This window comes from Malaclemys terrapin, chromosome 2 (genome assembly GCF_027887155.1).
Source record: "Malaclemys terrapin pileata isolate rMalTer1 chromosome 2, rMalTer1.hap1, whole genome shotgun sequence".
In the NCBI taxonomy this organism is placed as follows: Eukaryota; Metazoa; Chordata; order Testudines; family Emydidae; genus Malaclemys; species Malaclemys terrapin.
Genome location: NC_071506.1, coordinates 197,593,675 through 197,614,727, shown reverse-complemented (window position 1 = coordinate 197,614,727; position 21,053 = coordinate 197,593,675). Strand labels below are relative to the sequence as shown.

Below are 21,053 nucleotides of genomic sequence, written 5' to 3'. Positions count from 1 at the left end.
ATAGTTTAAAACAGCAAAGCTAATGGAATAGATCTGATAACCTCACTGCACCCAATTATAGTCTAACAGGTTTCTACTATTCTTGAATAGTAGTTTTCAATTAAAAAACTCATGCTTTGTATATACGCCATATAGTAGACTTGTAAAATGAGTTATAATTGCCAAGAAAATGTGTTTAGCTAACTTCATGCATTGCACAATTAATAACAATATATTCATAGCAATTATCTGTTTCCAGTAAAAATTAATAGAGTGCTAATAGCCGCAGGTGGGTTAATTTAATTTGCACTAATCTGCCAGAGACTGAGGTATACAACATTTATTCTACAAGAGAATTATCCATTTTGCAGTCTCTCTGACCAATATAAACAAAGCATTACCAAATGAAATTCTAATCAGGCTAACAGAAGGGTATAATCATTCAGCTACCCCAACATTTTCCCTAGTTAAATGCAAACATTTCATTTCTCAGGTCAACCCAGAAGAAATTACAGTCACTGCTTCACAAATGTTGAGATGCCCATAAGAAAACAATAAACACTTTTGTGAACAGCTGTGAAGAGCTACTTAGCACACCGCTACTAAAAAGAAAAGCATGTTCTGCACACTGGATTTTACTTTTCACTTTTATTTTTCCATTACCTATTTTTTTCCCTTTCAGGTGGCAATGCAGGTCTTTTAATGTTCCCTTTCTCCTTTAATTGTCTCCCCAAACCTCATTCTGGTACCTCTTTCTGGCCATCCATTAAATGACTGGTTTCCTTCAGTAAAGGACATAAGCAGTTACTGTGATTCAGGGCCTTTGAGGGTCCTGGTAGATAGATGAAGGATTGAAAGACTTTTGGAACCAGTTGGGGATGCTCCATAAATCTAGAGTCAGTGTGATGCAGTGGATTGGGCAGTGGGTGAGCAAGGAGTGTAGTCTGGAGATCTAGGTCTATACCTAGTTCTGCAATTGATTTCCTATGTGATCTTGGGCAAGTCAGACCTAAAGAAGAGCTGCAATAAAAGATATTTCCTCACGCATCTTGTCTCTCTTGGGCAAGTCACTAATATCCTTGTGCCTCTGTTCCCTATATATAAAATGGGGATAATACTTCGCTAACTCTGAACAAAACCTGCTAAGTATTATTACTACTAGTCAGGGCCGGCTCCAGGGTTTTTGCTGCCCCAAGCGGCGCAAAAAAAAAAAAAAAAAAAAAGCCGTGATTGCGATCTGTGGAGACAATTCGGCGGGAGGTCCTTCGCTCCGAGCGGGAGTGAGGGACCGTCCGCCAAATTGCCGCCGAATAGCTGGATGTGCCACCCCTCTCCGGAGTGGCCGCCCCAAGCACCTGCTTGGCAAGCTGGTGGTTGGAGCCGGCCTTGCTACCAATAAAGGGAATCACTCGAGAGTGATACAAGACACTTTCTCCTCTTTTTTCAGTGTTTTGTGCTGCCCTATGGAAACAGAGTGAATGTGAATTTGGACATAATGTCAAGCGGCATTTAGAAGGCCTGGTCGGTTCTTGTTGTTATACTCATGAAACTGGAATTCACCAAAAAGTCCAAAATAAAGCCCAGATTTCAGACAAAGTCTGTGAGCTCCACACAGTTTATCACCATTCCAACCACACACTGTACCACCTTCTTGCCAGAGGATGCATCAAGGCAGATGACTGAGTGCTTGCCGTAGTGGCCCCAGACTGATGACTTCACTCTCCCTGGACATCTCCCATAGTCCCTACTTTCAAACAGCATTTGAAAATACTCTTTTCCCAAGTGTTCTCTATTCATCACAAGTAGTGCTGGACAAAAAAAAAAAAAAAAAAAACTTGCTTCCCTCAGTACACTGCTTACATAATTATTCACTTTTAAATCCTGCTCTTGAACAATTAGTCATATTCTAAACCTGTCCTTGAGTAATTATACATTCTAACTATGCCTACAACATGAAGTCACTAGAGAATCTGAGAAAGAAGCAACATAGTCCTTTAAAATCCTCACCAAGCAGAGAAATAATATTTTTCATTTTTATACTATGCTCATTGTCTTTTCTGTTATCTTGTCATAGAACAAGGAAAAATGTTCAGAGTGTTGGAGTGTGTCAGCAATAAATGTCATTTGTGGTCATCAAATGCCTCAGTGTTTGCTTTGGTATTTAATTACAGGATTCACAAAAGGTATTTATTGCTTTTATCTGCTGCCAGAGTGAATGTTACCTATTAAATTTACTATTGCCCAACACAGAGCACTGTTTGTTATATGTATGCCTGCAATATGTCTCATATGATTTATGCATGTTCTTAATATAATCTCATAAATTATCTATTTATGCCCCATTCCTGCATTGGGATCTAGTACCATGGACTACCACTGCCAGTGAGACATCCCAATAAAGTACCAGGACTCCTCATGGATACACAGGTCTAGGGCCTTATTGTGGTTTGTCTGGTAGAGTAACTTGAAATAACAGTTCTAATTGAACTTTGCAAAGTTTATAGCATATAGCATTATTTGGCAATAAAAATATATCTTCAGTATCTGAGAAGGATGACCTCAAATGACTACATGGTAAAATGTATTAATTATATTTCTGCAATGAGGGAAAATCTTGAGAATAAGTATCTTAACTCTTTAGTTAAAATAAAAGTTATAGTTTTAGTAATTTATTAGATTTCCTCCTGCAGCAGTTGCTTCAATCAAAGCAGGAGATGTGAGGACTTCAAAAGCTTTGGATTTTGGTGGTCCACGGCTTTATCTTGGGAAGGTCATTCTGTCAGCCTTCTTGAAATGATACAGTCTACACCTTCATTACCACTAGAAAATCTTAATTGTGAATACACTACAACAGATTTACTCCTTAGAGCAGTAGTATGAATTTTCTTGACTACCTAGGTGCTGTGGTTTCTGCAAGAAGAGACTTTTTATATATTGATTGAGAACCATTTGAGGTCAACAATAAGTCCAGGAAGACTCAGGATTTACAATTCCAATTGAACATGAACCTGCCAAGAAGCCTTAAGTAGGGCAGTCTGATGGATGAATGTTCATGCAAGACAACCAGACAGATCCCTCTGAAATGCTGAACTGCCTGAGTTTCAGTCCCTGCAAATTATTACAGCAGCTTAATACTTTGAGAAAGTGTTTATATTTAAGAATAAAAATAGTTGATTTATAACCAGGATTCTTGTCCTGAGGGAGAAAAGTTCACAAGGTATGGTTTTATTGGGGATGAGAGAGATTTGAACAGGAGATTTTGGCATGCTAATCACAGTTGGTTCTGGAGCCACCAACTTACATTTAGACTCACAGCTCTCAAAAGTCCTTAGAATCTCATACTCAACATGGATGTGACTCTGTGTGTGGAGGAGGGATGGCCTCAGGGGGTTGCTCACAGGGAAACTTCATGGAGGGTGCATATGACAGACATGAGGGAGATCCATGAGATGCATATGTACTAACCTACTCTGCTGTCAAATTCACTAGCTCACATGGCCAACTGCTCCTTCAAATGGCCAGTGAATGCAGGGGGTTTACAAAAACCAGGATGGTGTGACCCTGTTTACTACTCACTGCTGGGGTGCCTCCTTGTGGCTCATCTGGGGATTAGCTCTCAACTGGTTTGACACTCCCTTCTTTGGTTGCTTGCCCCATAGTGTGTGTGTATGTCTCTCTCTCTCTCTCTCTCTTTCTCTCTCTCTCTCTGGACTCCAGTTACTAGTTTTTGCAGTGAAGACACAGTCTCTGATGAGATGGGCAACAAAAGGCCAATCAGCACAAGCTGTTGTGGTGTGGTAGGTTTATGTGATCACCAAACATCTTTTACATAGGACACCAAACAGCCATCTCCCATTTAGTCCCTACTGAGCTAGATTTAAACCTGCACCCCGTTGATGAAAGGTTCTGTATTCCATTACCAATCCCCTGGACTAACTCAAAAGTGCCCCCTAGTTCACTCACATTAATCTCAAACCTGTTAGTAAAACTGAGACACAACCATCACATGTACCAATATACAACATGAATGATTACATACAGCTAGGAAATATTATATTTACAAAGGCACAAACCATGCCGCACTTTTACAAACAACAGCTGATGACATAGCATGCTAAAGGCTCTTTGATCACCTGTGCACTCCAAAAACAAGACAGGTTTCAAGTAAAATGGAGTTGTTTCCATTTGCGGGTCTAACTACATCTTAATTTTTCAACAATACCCACCAGATATAAATAATGTAAGCCCTAAAGTATGTCATAAAGGCACAATATAAGTTTAGCTGCCTGACTGAATTATTCTATACAGACTTCTACCTCTGAAGTTTCTGAAAAAAGGTTACAGTTGTAATGGTAAGATCCTTCTTCTTTAAGATATGAAGAACATTAGAGTCTCTTTCTAATACATGCGTGTATAATGGCCAGGGATGACAAGAAGTTTAATGAGGGAGAGTTTAAAAGAAGAAGTATGAGATCTTACCGATCTCTTTGAAAACACACAATAGAATTCTTCAAACCGTATGCTGCTATTTAAAAAGCTTTAAAATTAATGAACAGTGATGGAATCTCCCCAGCATGGAGTGTAGTGGCTGGATTTCACCACTGAAATAAAGTCTTTACCTATCGTTTACTGAAGCCTTAAAAATAGACTAAGGAATCAATGGGAAAGTAGTGGGGAGTTCCCAACAATTCGACTTCTAGTAGTGAGGAGGGATAGCTCAGTGGTTTGAGCAGTGGCCTACTAAGCCCAGGGTTGTGAGCTCAATCCTTGAGGGAGCCACTTAGGGATCTGGGGCAAAATCAGTACTTGGTCCTGCTAGTGAAGGCAGGGGGCTGGACTCGATGACCTTTCAAGGTCCCTTCCAGTTCTAGGAGATAGGATATCTCCAATACTAACCTTTCTATAGTGTGAGAGGTGGGGAATAAGTCTCCAAATGTGCACACAAGCTAGGCTGTAAAACTTCTTAATACCTCTAGAATGTCCAATTTACTTTGATTAATCAAAATTTAAATTAAAAGAGCTATCCCTTCTTCATTATGATTAAAGGCCACAGAGTAGCTCTCAAGCAGAAACATTAGGTTCCAAGAGCCTTACTCCAGTATACTGAGTTTCCAACTGAGTTTGGGGGAAAAGAATTCCACACCTCAAGTGATTAACAAATGGTATGAAAGTGGTACTTTCAGACATTACCAGGATGATAAAAGTTATTCAAACTAAAAAGGCTAAGGCTTATGAAGATAGAAAGTGAGGAGAAGCAATTTGTCACATATGAGAACAAACTGCATCCTTTGGGGATTGCTCGGTGCTGTCTCCAAAGAGGCACTCATCTGTAAAAGGAAGGGCTAAAAGATCCTATCCTTTTAAAAGTTTAAATAGTACATTACAACAGAGAGGCAACTGCGCTTGGTTTTCCAAAGAACCTCAGAACAATGTAACTGCTAAAAAATAAATATATTAATTTTCATCCTCCACTGAATCTTTTCGGGGACTGTCTGTTGTCAGAAATGAGACTGCCCTATTACACTAATCCACTAGGATAACTAGTTGTACATTTTCAATTCAGTGTGAGAGCAATTACATACTAAATCCTTATTGAGCTGGGATGATAATATAGCTTCAGTGATCAACATCCATTCATAAACTTGTTAAATATAGTCACTTATTATGATGACCTCTTAAAAAGTGTTGGCATCTTTATACACGTGAATTAAATTTTCAAACTATCCAGTGAATTGTCTTGCTGAGGCATTTTTGGGTAGTAAATACTTGGCGAGTCAACTACAGAAGTGTATTAAGAAAATCCCACACAAGAATAGTGTGCTTTTTTATGAGGATCCATTCCTCCCCTTGCCAGAGCATACGTCCTCATTGGCAGCTACCTGTATCTAAAAGATGGCCAATCCACACTGTGTCCTGAAGATCCACCACTACTTCATCGAGGGAATCCTGTTTTTCCTCACTTGAGCAGCCAACCCTCTTTCAGCTACATTTCAGTTTGGCATTAGGCATGAAGCATCCAAGTCTAATGCCAATAAGACTCTGTGTATTGAACACTGGAGCTGTTAGAGGCTCCAGTATTCATTCTCCATCAACTTCTCTATTCCCAGCCTTGGGCAAGAGTATCAAGAGCCAGTCAAATGGGCCAGCAAGGACGAGGGTACCTGCTGGCAAGTCTAGCTGAATATAGAATTCCAGACGTCAGTGCTCAAATCTCTTCTAATAAGTCTTAGCATTGCAAGCTTTGTTACTTCAAACTGCAGCTGCTGACATGCACAACACTTAAAATTGCAGCAGGATCATGTCCACTTTTGAATAATTTACCATTTCAGCACTCAGGTCACCCAAATGAAATGAAAGGATGCACAGAATTATCATTGTTGTACTCTCCCTGCATTATTTACAACCTTCAGGGCTGCAGCACTTCAGAATGGTATTAACAATATAAAAAGGCAAAGTTTCCCCTCAAGCCAGATTTATCGCATTTATCTTGAGAGTCTGCCATGTAACACAACTGAAAAAGGTCAGAAAGCCTCCACAGACCCTCCCATCCACTGCTTTTTGATTTCTCAACATTGACATGCAAGGGATTTACACAGGAGAAACTCAAGAGAAGTAATTGGGAGAGTAATGTATAAACCCCTTGTGCCTCAGTTAAGAGCACACATCCACGTCTTAGAACTTTGTCAACTAATTTCCCCTCTCTTGCCTTGTTGAAGTCTTCAGAGGTTGCCCTCATTTCCTTCCACGTTTTATTCAACAGCTGGATGCAGATGCAGAAAAACTCCTCAAATGATCTGTCGTGCGTGAAGAACATGGGGTGGAAATCATTGCAGGTCTCACTGGCTAAAGACATAAGAGAAGGGGAAAATAAAATATTAACAGGCAGGATCCAAACTGGAAAAAAACACCCACATCTGGAAAATACAGTAATTCCCAGGAACTGTATTTCTAATCAGGATAGAAGTGTAAACACGCCACATTGGAAAGCCAGCCCTGGTCTGCAACGTAAAAGTAAATGAAAGACAGTATAGAACCTCTTTGCAGGAGAGGGAAACTAGCTATTTCCCTGGACGGTCTCTCAGAGTGACAGCAAATTGTTTGTGTGGAGTTTTACCGTGCAGGCTAGGATGAAGAAAGTCATAGACAAAACTCCAAGCCTAGTCATCAAAAGAAGAACCTGCCCCACTGTTAGCAATATGTACACCAAAGCTATGCTGACTAAGAAGTGGACACTGGACCCAAGCAGTAAGAAGATAGAAAACCAATGTCTGATCAAAGAACAAGCTCCGCTAGCAGTAGCCGATGAGTTCCCGTTTTCTATGGCGGTATGCCAAGGAGGTATCAGAGAAAGTGATTTTCTATGTGAAAATGTAGAGATGATTAATATGTTTCCATTTATTTTAGTTGTATAAACAGCTAACTGGAGCCCTGTTCCACATATTGACAAAGGTTTTTTTAAAGGAAAAACTGAATAAAAATTTTCTCTGTGCAATTCTCTTCCACCCTAAAGTCAAGCATATGCTTAAAAACAAAAGAAAAAAAGAGAGATGAGAAGGCCTGTGAGACACAAAAAAGAAGAAGATATTCTGCCCAAAGAGGTTGTTCTCTCCTGTGGGACTTACTGAGCTATGGCCAGATTTTCAGAATCTGAGGGCAAAACTGAAGGCAATGGCAGCTGCTGGGAGTTCAGCACTTTTGAAAAACTGTCCACTGGTGGACAAATTTCCCCAAAGGACATTTTACCACATACGCTGCTGCAATTGACGCAGTTTCCCTCACCATGCTGCTGGCCAGTATCACAAAGACTATCGGGTAGTCTGAGCCCATCCTTGATACATCCATCCTTCATCTCAATTAACCTCAGCTTTCCTCCACATCAACAGCCTCCTAATCTTCCCTCATTAGCAACTCACAGACTCTTACCGCAGCAACCTCACCTACCATCAGGAACAAATGAGTGGTGCTTAGATAAGCAGCCTATGTGACATATTACTAGAACAGTCACATCATGTACCCTTTGGGCAAACTGCTTCCCAACCTGTGCTCCCATACAGGCCTCACTATCCTTAGTAACCTCTTCCTCCCGATTAAATTTGCCAGACTAGACATAAAAACTCTTTGGGGGTATCCAGACAGAACTACCTGACTGAGAGATGCCCAATGATGAGGAACACATGCCTCTTCTCCTGGGCCTGGCTCCTCTCCTGATACAGCCCCTTGGGAGTGATGCCTCTTTTCAAAACCTGTCTTTCTATTCGGTATGTATAATTACCTTTTCCATGGCAGTTGCTGCTGCTATAGGAGCACATTGTGCATGGAATTACTTAGTGCCTCAAAGAAAAAGGGTCTCTGATCTTTCCTGAGGTGCAACATTCCAATTATGGAGGCAAAGCTTAATCGCACACATGAGGTTTAATTGTAATGTCAGATTAAAATCTAATCAATTTCTTGACTATAGAGCTAGGGTCAGAGTTAATTTAGGAGTTCAGGTCTCATTCTAATCAAATTAAATCCATTCATTTCCAAGGCTGTGTAGTCAAGGGGGAATTTGGTCAAGGCAGCAGCTCAATTTCTGAGTAAGGCCTCAATCCCTTAAAAAAATAAAATGCCAGTGGCCTTGTTTTCAGAGCACCTTCAGCTTCCCTTCATTTCAATTGGAGTCATGAGTGCCCAGCATTTCCAATTATCAGGCCTTCAGCCTGTAATAAGGGCAGTGGCACAACAGAACAGGTTCTCTTAAGTCATAAAATATTATAACGATGAGGAGAAATAAAATAATGTCAGGCAGAAGAATACAGTCAGTGCCTTCAGACCATGAAACAAGTTAGTCACCAAGAGATATGCTGGCCTCTCTCTAATCCTTCTCAGAGCCCAGGCTAATCAAAGTTCCTTCTAAAAATAAATACATCAATACATCAAAATTACTGTGAAATTTATCCATTCGCAGAAACTTGATCATCAATTCCCAGGCATGCTCCTCATAATAAGAAGTACCAAGCTGTAGTCTTATTTTTATTGTAAAAAAAAAAAAAAAAATTGGGGAATGCCAATGTTCTTCTAACTAGTCAACAGACTGCAACTTTCCTACATCTTTTCAACCTAGAGAAAGAGTAAAATTAACTCCTCTCAATCCAAATGGGGCAACTCAAATCAATCAGAAGACCAGCACTAATATGTCTTAAACCATGCTAATCCCAACTAACCAGACTCAAAATTCAGAACTGCATCATGAAGAGGTTCCTCAAAATTTCCATAGACATCCAGATGGTAGAAAAAATTCCACGCTGAACTTCAATGACACTTTTGTTTGTCTGGAAAACGAATGTAAAACTATCCGGTTTCATGGAAGAGCCTTGAATCAAATATTATTATTAATATTTGGTAGTGTCTAAAGACTCCAACGAAAATCACAGCCCATTTTGCTAAATGTTGTATAAGTGCATAGTAAAAGAGAATCCATACTCCAAAGAGCTTTAAACCTTGTGGTGAAGACATTCAGCCATGGACATCTTACTTCTCTGAGGAGTGGGCAAATTTAGAGAGTGGTCAGTATTACTATGTAATATTTTGCACAGCTCTAAGTGGCAAGCTGAAACGGAGGTTCATTGTCAGACCAATTTGGGGAACATTGCATGGAGCCTACTTGTAATATTCCTGACCTTAGGCACAGCACTGTCAAACACATTTCTACTAGCAGGAACTAGTCAAATTTATTATTAAATAAGAACACACAAATATATGGCTACAGCTCAGGGACATAAATCATCATGGTTACTTATCTTTGTTGAATGTTAATGTTATCATCATGCCTATGTTTCTCTGAGACCTCCTTTGAAAGACAAATGAGAAGGAAAATCTGGTCTGTATAAATCAGGCTAAGAATTTGCTAATTCTCCTTTCCTAGCAAAATTCTTATACCTATTTCTCTGAGCTGGAGCTTTGTGTGCCACCTAATGAGATTCAAGTAGTCCTTCAAACTTCTAGTTCCTGAGTGTGACTTCAGGAAAGGAAGTGCAGTTAATGTACTGATCAGAAATGGCACCTGAGAAAACATAGCTAATTTCTGGAAGGCAATATTTTTATGCCTGCTTTTTCAGGGATTCACCCAAGTACATGTTGGCTGTCTATTTTAAAAGACATTTAGGCTCCCCAGATTACTCATATTTTAAATAGATTTGTTATGTTACCTTTTGTTGCCCCTCTCTGAGAAGAAAACAACAGAAAAAATGAAAAAAAAAATCACTTGTCCCTCCTTCCCCTCCTCATTTCTGGAACCCTCTTCTCATCAGAGAAAGAAATAAAATCAGGGCAGGGTTTTTCCTGATGCCACTAAGAATAGGTTGATCTCTGAATGTTCACATCAACGTGCTCTTGGAACGACAGTGTTTACAGTATGTTGTGATGAGTGTCTGACGTGGAGAACACTACAGATTTAAATTTCAAAGTGGGTATAGATTGCAAGAAGTTCTGCATCCAAGACAGTTCCTGGAAAGGATGAGTGAGCCAGTCCAACTGGCTGGAGTGTCAGCTTTTCAAAACTCACAAGCATGAATCTAAGGCCACTAAGTTGAGCAGAAGGTGATACTGGTATTGCACTGATATATGTAAGTTATATGGTTACCACTTAAACATACAGGTTTTTTTTTGGGGGGGGGGGGGGGAGGAGGGAAATTGACTGAACCTCTTCCTCTCTCTTACAAAATTCCCAGCACCCCTTCACCTTGAAAAAAAAAAACACCAGAAGTTTTTAATTATTATTGTTTTTAGCAATACTGGAAAAGTAATAGAAAGAGAAACAAAGAAAGAAGCAGGCACTGACAGAGCAGCAGGGCCTAATGATAGGGCACTGGATTCACACTCAGAAGAACTAGGTTCTATTCCTGGTGCTGCTGCTGGCCTGCTGATGGACCCCCCCACCCCCATGCCTCAGCTTCCCCATTGTAAAATAAGGATAATGATAGTCACCTCCTTTGTAAAGTACTTTTGAGATCTACAAATGAAAAACGCTATATAAAAGCTAGATATTAATATTACTACTACTACTACTATTATTACATGAAAATGAGCTTTAAAAATGAGAAACATATAGGCCATTATTTTCAAAATCAGCTCATGATTTTGGGTGCCCAATTTGGGACATCTTTAAGGGGCCTGTTTTTCAGAAGGCAGTTAGCACTTTCAAAAGGGGCCAAATTGTCTGAAAGTTCTTAGCAGGTATGAAAGCCCAAAACTGCTACTTACTTATGAAAAACTTGACCATATTGCACTATGGACTAAATAAGTAAGAGAGTCCATCTTCTATTGGAGCTATAAAAATCAACAAGATCAAAGAAAATTAATAATCATGAAGCATGATTCCTTTAGTGTAATAAGTAGTAGAGTGGGGGGAAGGGGAAAGGTCCATGAATATTTGTGAAAAATTAAAAACTATTTCACTTCAGTTGTACTCATACACCTTCTGTGCTGATTTCTGTGAAAATTTCAGTGGTAGTTTTACCTCACACAAACACTTGCCATAAACTAATTTTAAATTTACACATTCAGCGCACAGCATGACGATAGATATCTCAAAACCCCTCACAAAGTCCTTGCACAGAGACAATTAAACAAGCTAGACAAGGAGTTCACTTCACTCATAATGGCTAGGACCACATTCACACCCCATTGCTATTGTAAATGTAGGGAGAGTGAAAATTAAATTCTGCATCCAAGCAATAAATTGTGCACGTCTAATTTTACTAGGAATCTGTGACAGTCTGTACCCCTATGTTCACCTTTTTTACAGGACTATGATACATTTTGTACAAAGTATGCCTTGTGAGGTATTATTTGAAAACTCATAATTTGCTAATTATTATTGTCCTGGTAAAATATCTGTGGCAATATGACATGTACAGTTATAAGATTCCTCTGTATGGTATTACTAAGACATATTCCAAGTCTGGGGGAGCAGCCATAGATCAGTTCCACAGAGACAAAAGGCTAGTTGACGCCTCAGCGAGATGTCAACAAAATTGAATGGACTATCACCTGGTTTAGAGGCCATTCTTTGGCAGGAAAGAGTATGTGGGGAAAATCTAAATCTTGACAAAGAAACAGCTGGGGGATTCCATCCACACAGACTTTCCATCTCCTGAGCCTCAGCTGGAGATGATTCTTGAAGAACAGAAACAGCTATAAGAAAGGAGAACAGATGCCCCAAATTATCTCTCCCTTTCCCTCTACTCATGGTATCGACAACACTTGAAGAACAAAGAAGCAGCATTGGATTGGAAGAGGGATTTTGACTGAAAGAGATTCAACCAGTAAGCCTGCTGAAACATGTGGTGAGAGACACTTAGCTTTGAATTTACTTCAGCTTGTTAACTTGGCATTAGTTGTGTTTTACTTTTATTTTCTTGTAACCAATTCTGACTTTTGTGCCTCATTACTTGTAATCACTTAAAATCTACCTTTTGTAGTTAACAAACTTGTTTTATTGTTTTTATCTAGACAGTTTGTTTGGATTGAAGTGTTTGGGAAGCTCCTTTTGGGACAGCAGGATTTGTGCATATCATTTTGTATTAATAAAATGACAGACTTTATATGAGCTTGTATTGTCCAAGAGAGAGCTGGGCAGTACAAAATGCACTTTTCTGGGGGAGAGTCTGGGACTAGGAATTTGCTGGTGTTGTTCTACAGTGTAATTCATGAGTGGCTGGTTATAGCATTCATACAATATAACTGGGTGGCTGTGTGAGAGCAGACCAGGAGTGGTAGCTCTCATAGCAAAGCAGTGTAAAAGGCACACCAGGTTGAAGAACTGAGGGGACACAGCTGTTCATCAGTCCAGATTGTACCCTCGGTAATGTCACAGTACCTTAGACAAAATATGTGAGAGCCACAAAATAAAAGGTTGAAAAATGTCATACTCCAATTTATCTGCAACCTCTCCCTGCACTGCTATCCCCCTGAAAGATTCAAAGCCAGAGTGCTTCTTCAAGCTCTTCTGTTGATGTTAAGGATTATAAAGTCACTGTGTCAGGAATGGAAAATAATACAATATGATTAATCACATGTATAAACTCAACTTGGATGGTAACATGCACAATCAGTCCACAAAATAAAATCTGAAGATTTTATTGAGTACATTTGGATAATGAATACATTTGATAAAGCTGCTATATGATTGCAGATATTCCAAGAGCAGAGGTAGAGAAGCTAATTTAATCAAATAAATGATTCACTCAACCACATAAATAGGATCACTTGACATTAATGTTATCTCACTTAAAAGGGGAAAGAGGGATACCTTTTATAATAAGTCATTCTCTGCTTATTCCAAAGAACTCATCAGGTTTATCAGAAAAATACACTGAACTTTCCTCCAAGATGTAGAAATGATTGAAGAGCTGGAGCTGGATAATTTGTTTGAGAAAAGTCTCAACAATCAATCAATACGTAACTCTTATAATGTGTTTGTCATCCATAGATCTCAAAATGTTTATAGAGGAGATAAGTATCATTATCCCCATGTTACAGATTTGTACAGTGGTTAGAAAATGACTAGGACCTATAGAATCTAGTCCAACTGTACTACCATGACATTGCCTCATGTTGGGCATGACATTTAACCTTTTTCAGGGCTTGTCTACATGGTGAAGTAATGTGCTGTAGAGGGGTGTGACTTCTAAAGTGCACTAATGTGCTGCACATTAATTGGTCTGTGTAAACTACTTTAACATAGTGCTGTTTAAAACAGCATTATGTTAACACGCACTAGGGAACCCTTACTGCGCATTAGCACGCTCTACACGGACCAATTAATGTGCAACACATTAGTGTGCTTTAGAAATCACACTCCATATAGCACATTACCCCAAATGTAGCCAACTCCTTAGTGTCTTCTCTTAGTTTCCTGCTTAATAAAATGGAGATAATACTTTAACTGCACAAGGGTGTTGTGTGCTTAATTGACGTTTGTCAAGTGCTGCAAGATCCACGGGTGAGAGTTGTAGTGTGGGCAACATATACAATATACACTCTGCATCATTTTCTAAATAATATTTTCCAATAATAAAAGACAACATGAAGAGCAACTAAGTCTCACTAGTCCTCTCAAGAGAAGGGAGTATTGTAGTTTTTGCTTCTCCTTGAAAATGAGATATAGCAAAAATAACTACTGTCATGACCATTTTTACCCACAATATTGAAAATTCTCTCAATACACAGAGAATGTAAGAAGAAGTGTGCCTAATACAGCAGAAATATTGCAATTTGTCAGGATATCTACAATGCTATTCCCTACAGTCTACAAGCAGTAATTTTGAAGTGAATCTTTTGCTACATTTCTACCAGATGACAGGGAAAAAATGTAATTTAAGGCAAGGAAAGGTCATTGTGACAGGGCTACAAGAGCAATGCAATAATGAAGTAGTAATATTGCTGCCAATTGGGTAATTTTCTTTCCATTAAACAATACTGCTTAGAAGACTCAAGTACTATTAGAACAGAAGCAACTGAATTTTTTCTTAGGCCTTGGCTACACTTACCAGCTAGTTCGACGGCTGGAAATCGAAGTTCTGGGTTCGACTTATCGCGTCTAGTCTGGACGCAATAAGTCGAACCCGGAAGTGCTTGCCGTCGACTGCGGTACTCCAGCTCGGCGAGAGGAGTACCGCGGAGTCGACGGGGGAGCCTGCCTGCCGCGTGTGGACCAAGGTAAGTTCGAACTAAGGTACTTCGACTTCAGCTACGTTATTCACGTAGCTGAAGTTGCGTACCTTAGTTCGAATTAGGGGGGGTAGTGTAGACCAAGCCTTAGAAATGTACCGCATAAGATAATAACACTTCAGCCTCAAAACACAGAGCAGAAAATATTATAGACAGATCAGCTGCTTTTGTTAAATCCAAGTCAAGAAATAATTTGCTGAGGTTTTTTTCTGTGTGGTACGAAGCAAAAAGGATAAGATTGCTCAAGGAACTAGCTTTCAACGCTGTAGACCTGGGGCCAAGTTCACAGCTGATGTAAGAAGATACCATTCCATTGGTATCCACAGAAATGCACTGTTTTACATCAGCAATGAATTTGGCCCATTGTTTCAAATTCGCAGATGCAAAGTGTGACAATCAGGGTCCAGAAACCACCAGGGGAGAACAGAAGGTTTAAACTCCCCAAACAAGCAGTTAAACTAACTTATTGCTATTATGTCATTGTACTATAAAAATATATCAAGTATGGTCCTGTATGAAAGCTTGTAATGTTCTGAAGTTGATGGTCATTATGAGAAACGTATATAGCCCGTGGTTATGAATTTATATATTCCAGCATGTAGAAAACTGCTCTCGGGAGGGCAGTGAGCAGTCAAGCAGGTGGCAGGAGTAGGGAGCACCTCCCAAGCCAGGTGTTTACACAAAACCAGGTTCAAGTAACTATCCATTGTCCAGCCGAGGAAAAGACAATGATGGACCATTAGAGACAACTAGAAAGACATTGAGACAACTGAAATGGAAAAGAACATCTGGGCTGTCAAGCCAAGAGAGAATTTCCCCATTCTGAATAACCATGAGTCACCATGGACTAAGGGTAAAAACTAGAGGCTGGCCCATGGCAGCTTACTTAGGGTCACGGGGCTCAGGTTAAGGGTCTGTTTAATTGCGGTATAGACAATCAGGCTCTCTCTGGAGCCAGGGCTCTAGGACTCTGCAAGTTGAGAGGGTCCCGGAGCTCAGGCTGCAGCCCGGAGCCTGAACAACTACACTACCTAAGAACAGCCATACTGAGTTAGACCAATGGTCCTTCTAGCCCAGTATCCTGCCTTATGATAGTTGCTAATGCCAGGTGCTTCAGAAGGAATGAACGGAACAGGCAATCATTGAGGGATCTATCCCATCATCCACTCCCAGCTTCTGGCAATCAGAGGCTAGGGAGAGCCTTATGTTTGTTTTAAACCTGCTGCCTATTCATTTCATTGCATGACCCCTGGTTCTTATATTAAGTGAAGGGGTAAATAACACTTCCTTGTTCGTTTTCTCCACATCATTCATGATTTTATAGATCTCTATCGTACCCAGTCTTTCCAAATTGAAAACCCCCAGTCTTTTAAATCTTTCCTCATATGGAAGCTGTTTCATATCCTTAATCATTTTTTTGTCCTTCTTTGTACCTTTTCCAATTCTAATATATATATTTTTTGAGATGGGGTGACCAGGACTGCATGCAGTATTCAAGGTGCGGGTGTACTGTGGCTTTATATAGTGGCACTATGGTATGTTCTGTCTTATTATCTATCCCTTTCCAAATGGTTTCTATCATTGTTCGCATTTTTGATTGCTGTGCACATTGAACGGATGTTTTCAGAGAACTATCCACAATGACGCCAAGAGCTCTTTCTTGAGTGGTAAAAGCTAATTTAGACCCCATCATTTTATATGTATAGTTGGGATTATGTTTTCCAATGTGCATTATTTTGTAGTTATCAACAATGAATTTCATCTGCCATTTTGTTGCCCGGTCACACAGTTTTCAGAGATCTCTTTATAACTCTTCACAGTCTTTGTTGGACTCAACTATCTTGAGTACACTGCAATTAAACAGTCCCTTAGCCGGAGCCCTTGCAAGCCCAAGTCAGTTGGCACTGGCGTGCTGTGGGTGTCTAACTGCAGTGTAGACATACCCTAAGAGGGGCAGGAGGAAGAAAAAGCCTTCTAAAAGCAGGTTTGTAACTGAGGGTTTTTTTATTCAGAACTCAGGGCCCAGTTTTGGGCAAAAGGCTGTCCATGAATGCTGGATCCCTCTGATAGCTACGAGTTATGATGGGAAACTATTTTAAGGCAGTAGGTAACTAACTATAATTATTTTCTGTGCAACTTGTATACGTTTGCTTTCCCTGACAGTTTCATCTATGAATCTGTGTTTTTTCTATTAAAGAAGCTTTTTGTTTATTTTCATCCCAAGAAGGTCTGTGTGTGTAAGCCATGTGGAACGTGTAAGCTGGTATCTGGGGGGCTCGTTTCATGCCTTCGGGGAGTGACGATCCAGAGGAGAATGGCCTGGGTGTCTGATAATTAAGAATTTGGGGAGGAAACATTTGGGGAGACTCGGGACTGGAAGGCAGTTGGTGTCACCCTGAAAAGAATAACAGGGCTGGTGAGAGACAGGGTGAGACCTTGTGCTTGAGGGAAGGCTCAGTGGTGTCAGGGATCTGAACAAAAGCTGCACTGCACAATGGCCCCCAGGGTTACAGGACAGGCAGTGACAGAGCCTTTATTAGTCTGGGTGGACCCCAAAACAACACCAAAAAAAGTATGAATGTCATTTGATTCTAGTATCCATTTCTCATCAAAAAGGCACTACACCCTGGCTATCACTATAAGTGCCTGCCCAAAAGAGGCTTAGAACCAAAATAGCTAGGAGATTAGTACACCAATCTGCGTGCAGAAGCTTGTGCTGCCTTGCACTATGGTTGGCTTAAGACAGTGCTAGTGGTGACTCATTTCTACCAGCACTAAAGTTACCTACACTCTTATTTTGGAAATGGTTAAACAGAAGACGCTCCATGGGATAAACTGAGCCTTCTCCTCAATACTATACATAATATTTGCGCCACAAACTGTACCAAAATTACTCAGAAAAACCTGGGGTACAATGGGTGTCCAACTACTAGTTTGCATTGGCTGAAAAGTGTGTAACTGTACTAGAATGGGTCTAAAATAACTAGCATGGCGCAAAATGGCAAACTCACACTCCTCCCCAAACATTTCACACAGACATTTCTTTGAACCAATGGTATTTCTGATTAGAGGAGTTACAGAGAAAATGAAGGGGCAGTATATACCCCTCCAGCATGTAGCCCTTCTGCAGCCATAAACATCACCTTCATTTTGTCTGGGTTAGGATTCAATTTCATCCAGGCAATGGAAAACAAAGATGCTGTGCACCCTCATTTTGTCATACATGAGACACTGAGCTGCATGATAGCCCAAATCACCTCACTAACTCTCCCAAGCAGCTTAACATGCACCTTGAGGATGGGTGGTGGCAGACTAGAACCCTGCCCCCGAAGGATTTAAGGCAGATGAGTGATTGTTCAAAATCTCCCTTTCTGATAGCTTAGGAAAAAACCATCACAACAGTAAGCCCATCTACCCCACCAAAATGAAGGTGACAGGACCAGCAAAGGTCAAAATCAAGTCAACGTAACCTTGTGATCAACAGTATCAAGACTGCTGATAGACTTAAAACAATTAGCACTGACATCTGTCATATCTCTGTTACTAGGAAATCAAAGGATGAAATCCCTGCAGTCTCCCTGCTTTCCCAGACCCAAAACAGAACTGAAAGAAATCAAGGAAACCAGAAGAGTCTACAAGATTAAGCTTGCTTGGTAAGAAGAACTCACTTTACAGAGATCAGTAAATGTTTAGAACTAGCTGAACCAATCATATTTGCAATGGAATTGAAGACTTAAAGTTCTAGTTCAAAATTACAGGCAGCAAAAAGAAATCCTAAGAGCAAAGAAATTAAGATCACTGAGAATACTAGAAATTCACATGTGATCAGAAAAATCAAACTGATAACACACAGAACCAATGTCATGTTGATAAGGGCTTCCCCTTAACTTCAAAAGAAACATTTATAGTTTTGTTCGTGATGAAATAAGAGGCACTGGAAATGAAGAATGCTGTATGTGCCTCTGTATTGTGTCACGGCACATCATAGAGATCAACCAGGAAAGTACTCAGTTCCCCTCTCCACCCCCACAGTACTCCTGGAATGAAAAACACTTATAAATAACAAATGCAGTTTTAAAATCCAATGTTGGAAACCAAGTTTTGTTTTCAGGGACGAGGGAGCATTTCATTCAGATTAGTCACACTCTTCTATGAAACGGAGAGACTTTTAAGAGTCTGGAAATAAGAATGACATGTAAGGACTTTGAGTTGCTTTGTCTTGTCAAGATGAAAGTCTGTCGTGAAGAACATTCAAACCTCCAAATATTTCCTGTCCTAACATCATTTACAGTACCCCTGAATAAAAACATGGAATGACCACAACCAATTAGTGGAAGAAACCACCTGAGGAGTTTGAATTGCTCTTTTTCCCTTTGCAAAAAGTTACTTGCTTGGAGCAAAGTGTTCGTGTGACACTAAGTCCCCTGTGCCAGTTCCTCAGCTAGTGTAAATTGGTGTAGCTTAGCTGAAGTCAATAAAGTAAGCAGATTTACACCTGCTGAGAATATGGCCCTATGTCTTTATACTGAAATTTTTGTTTGCAATTACTCTGGCTGTGAAGAGCTCTGTGTAAGCTCGAAAGCTTGTCTCTCTCACCAACGGAAGTTGGTTCAATAAAAGATATTACCTCACTCACCTTGGGTCTCTAATATCCTAGGACTGTCATGGCTACAATACTGAATACAATGATGAAAAATTGTCAGACATACTCTCTGCTATGGGCTGCGAGTATAATAGGCCAGGGGAGGCTAAGTCTCCCCTGAAGCAGCCACCACCGCCCCGCCACCGGACGCCTGGGCTGTGGTGGCCACACCTGCACCCCGCCTCTTACCCTCCCTACTCCGCACCTTTCCCAAGGCCCCCATCACCTGCTGCTGCGTGGTGAGTTCCTCCTCTACTCCACCCCACACCTCCGCGAGACCTCCACCTCCCGCTGTGTCCCTCCTCTCCTCCCCCACCTGCTACTCACTGTGTTCCTCCTCACCCCCCAACCCCTGCAGAGTGGAGACGGAGTGTAGGCAGAAGAGACGGGACAGGGAGCTAGCCTCCCACAGGGGAAGCTTCACCTGCCACTCTCTGCAGAAATGCTGATATTGGAGATGGGGGAAGGGTGTGACTATTAATGTATAAGGTAACTTGACAAGTTTTGCACACTTAAGCAGAAGGAGATTAAAAGTTAGGATGGCCAACATTTCAGGAAAGAGATTGGCCGGATGAGTTCTGGTGGTGACTTTGTCACTAGACTACTTTGCAACAGATTTTAGAGGGAGACTGAAGGACTGATCACAACAATGTCTATGCCCAAATTAGGGTTAAAGTATAAATACAGATTAAGGTATTTATTTTGATATCATATGTGTGTAGGGTGACCAGATGTCCCGATTTTATAGGGACAGTCCTGATTTTGAGGGCTTTTTCTTATATAGGCTCCTATTACCCCTCCCCCCCCTCCCCAATTTTTTACACTTGCTATCTGGTCACCCTACCTGTGTGCCTGCAAATCAGGAACATCCCTTGTTTTCGAGGCATGTCCCAATGTCACTGTCAGTTTTACAAATTACAGTTTTCTTTCTACAGTTTGCATGAACCTCATTATTGTGTCTTTTGTTCTTTCCATAATATACGTAACATGAAGGAATTGCTGTGGGATCCACCTAGCTGTGTTTAACAAGCACATACAACATGAAAGGCCTAGCTAATACAGAAACACTGCTACTCTTGGCAGGATTCTAGTGGCTAATAGAGGGCTCACAAATTATTTAAGGGGATACTATTCAGTTCCCACAAACTGCACTCACGGACTGGCCACCTGCAATTGCTGCTTGCCATAATAGGGGGCAGAATTGAGCATGCATACACCAAGGAAATCACCTTATCAGGTTTATCACGTGTTGATACCCTACCCCCTTTCTAGCAACCCCCCCCCCCCTTTCCACATCCTTTAAGGGAACAAACCGTCTACCAGCTATAGAGACAAATCCACTGGATGACTGTGAAAGTGAGGGAAGCAAGTGGGTGTTATGAGCTTTCATAAAGAGTTGCACAAAGGAAGCCATTTTCAGTAAACCACCACCACCTTTACTGGTCCTACAAAATCCATGAACAATGCTACCTATTTTTAAGTGCTATCTACTAGTACATTTTCTATTTACTATTTACACATATACAGACACAGAGCACTCTTGTAAGACTGGGGGTGGCTGGATTGCATGACCAAGAACATACTCCTTTTTCTTTCCCCCCCGCTCCTTTGTAAAGCTTCTTGATGGACACCAAAGCTGTCCCCTATGTGCCCCCAATACCACTTCATCCCAGGATAAGAGTGCTGATCTTTCACTTCGAAAATCTGATCGCTCTAGATA

The 21,053-nt window shown here is 40.6% G+C and overlaps 1 protein-coding gene across 7 annotated transcripts in view; it reads right to left on the bottom strand.

The window, feature by feature from the left end:
* ELMO1 (engulfment and cell motility 1) overlaps positions 1-21,053 on the bottom strand; it is a 453,353-nt gene that overhangs the window by 134,510 nt on the left and 297,790 nt on the right. For all 7 annotated transcript variants that reach the window (XM_054019260.1, XM_054019259.1, XM_054019255.1 and 4 more), the window contains one exon: positions 6,686-6,822. In XM_054019260.1, the coding sequence (XP_053875235.1) occupies positions 6,686-6,822 (137 nt within the window). The remainder of the gene's footprint in view (positions 1-6,685; positions 6,823-21,053) is intronic.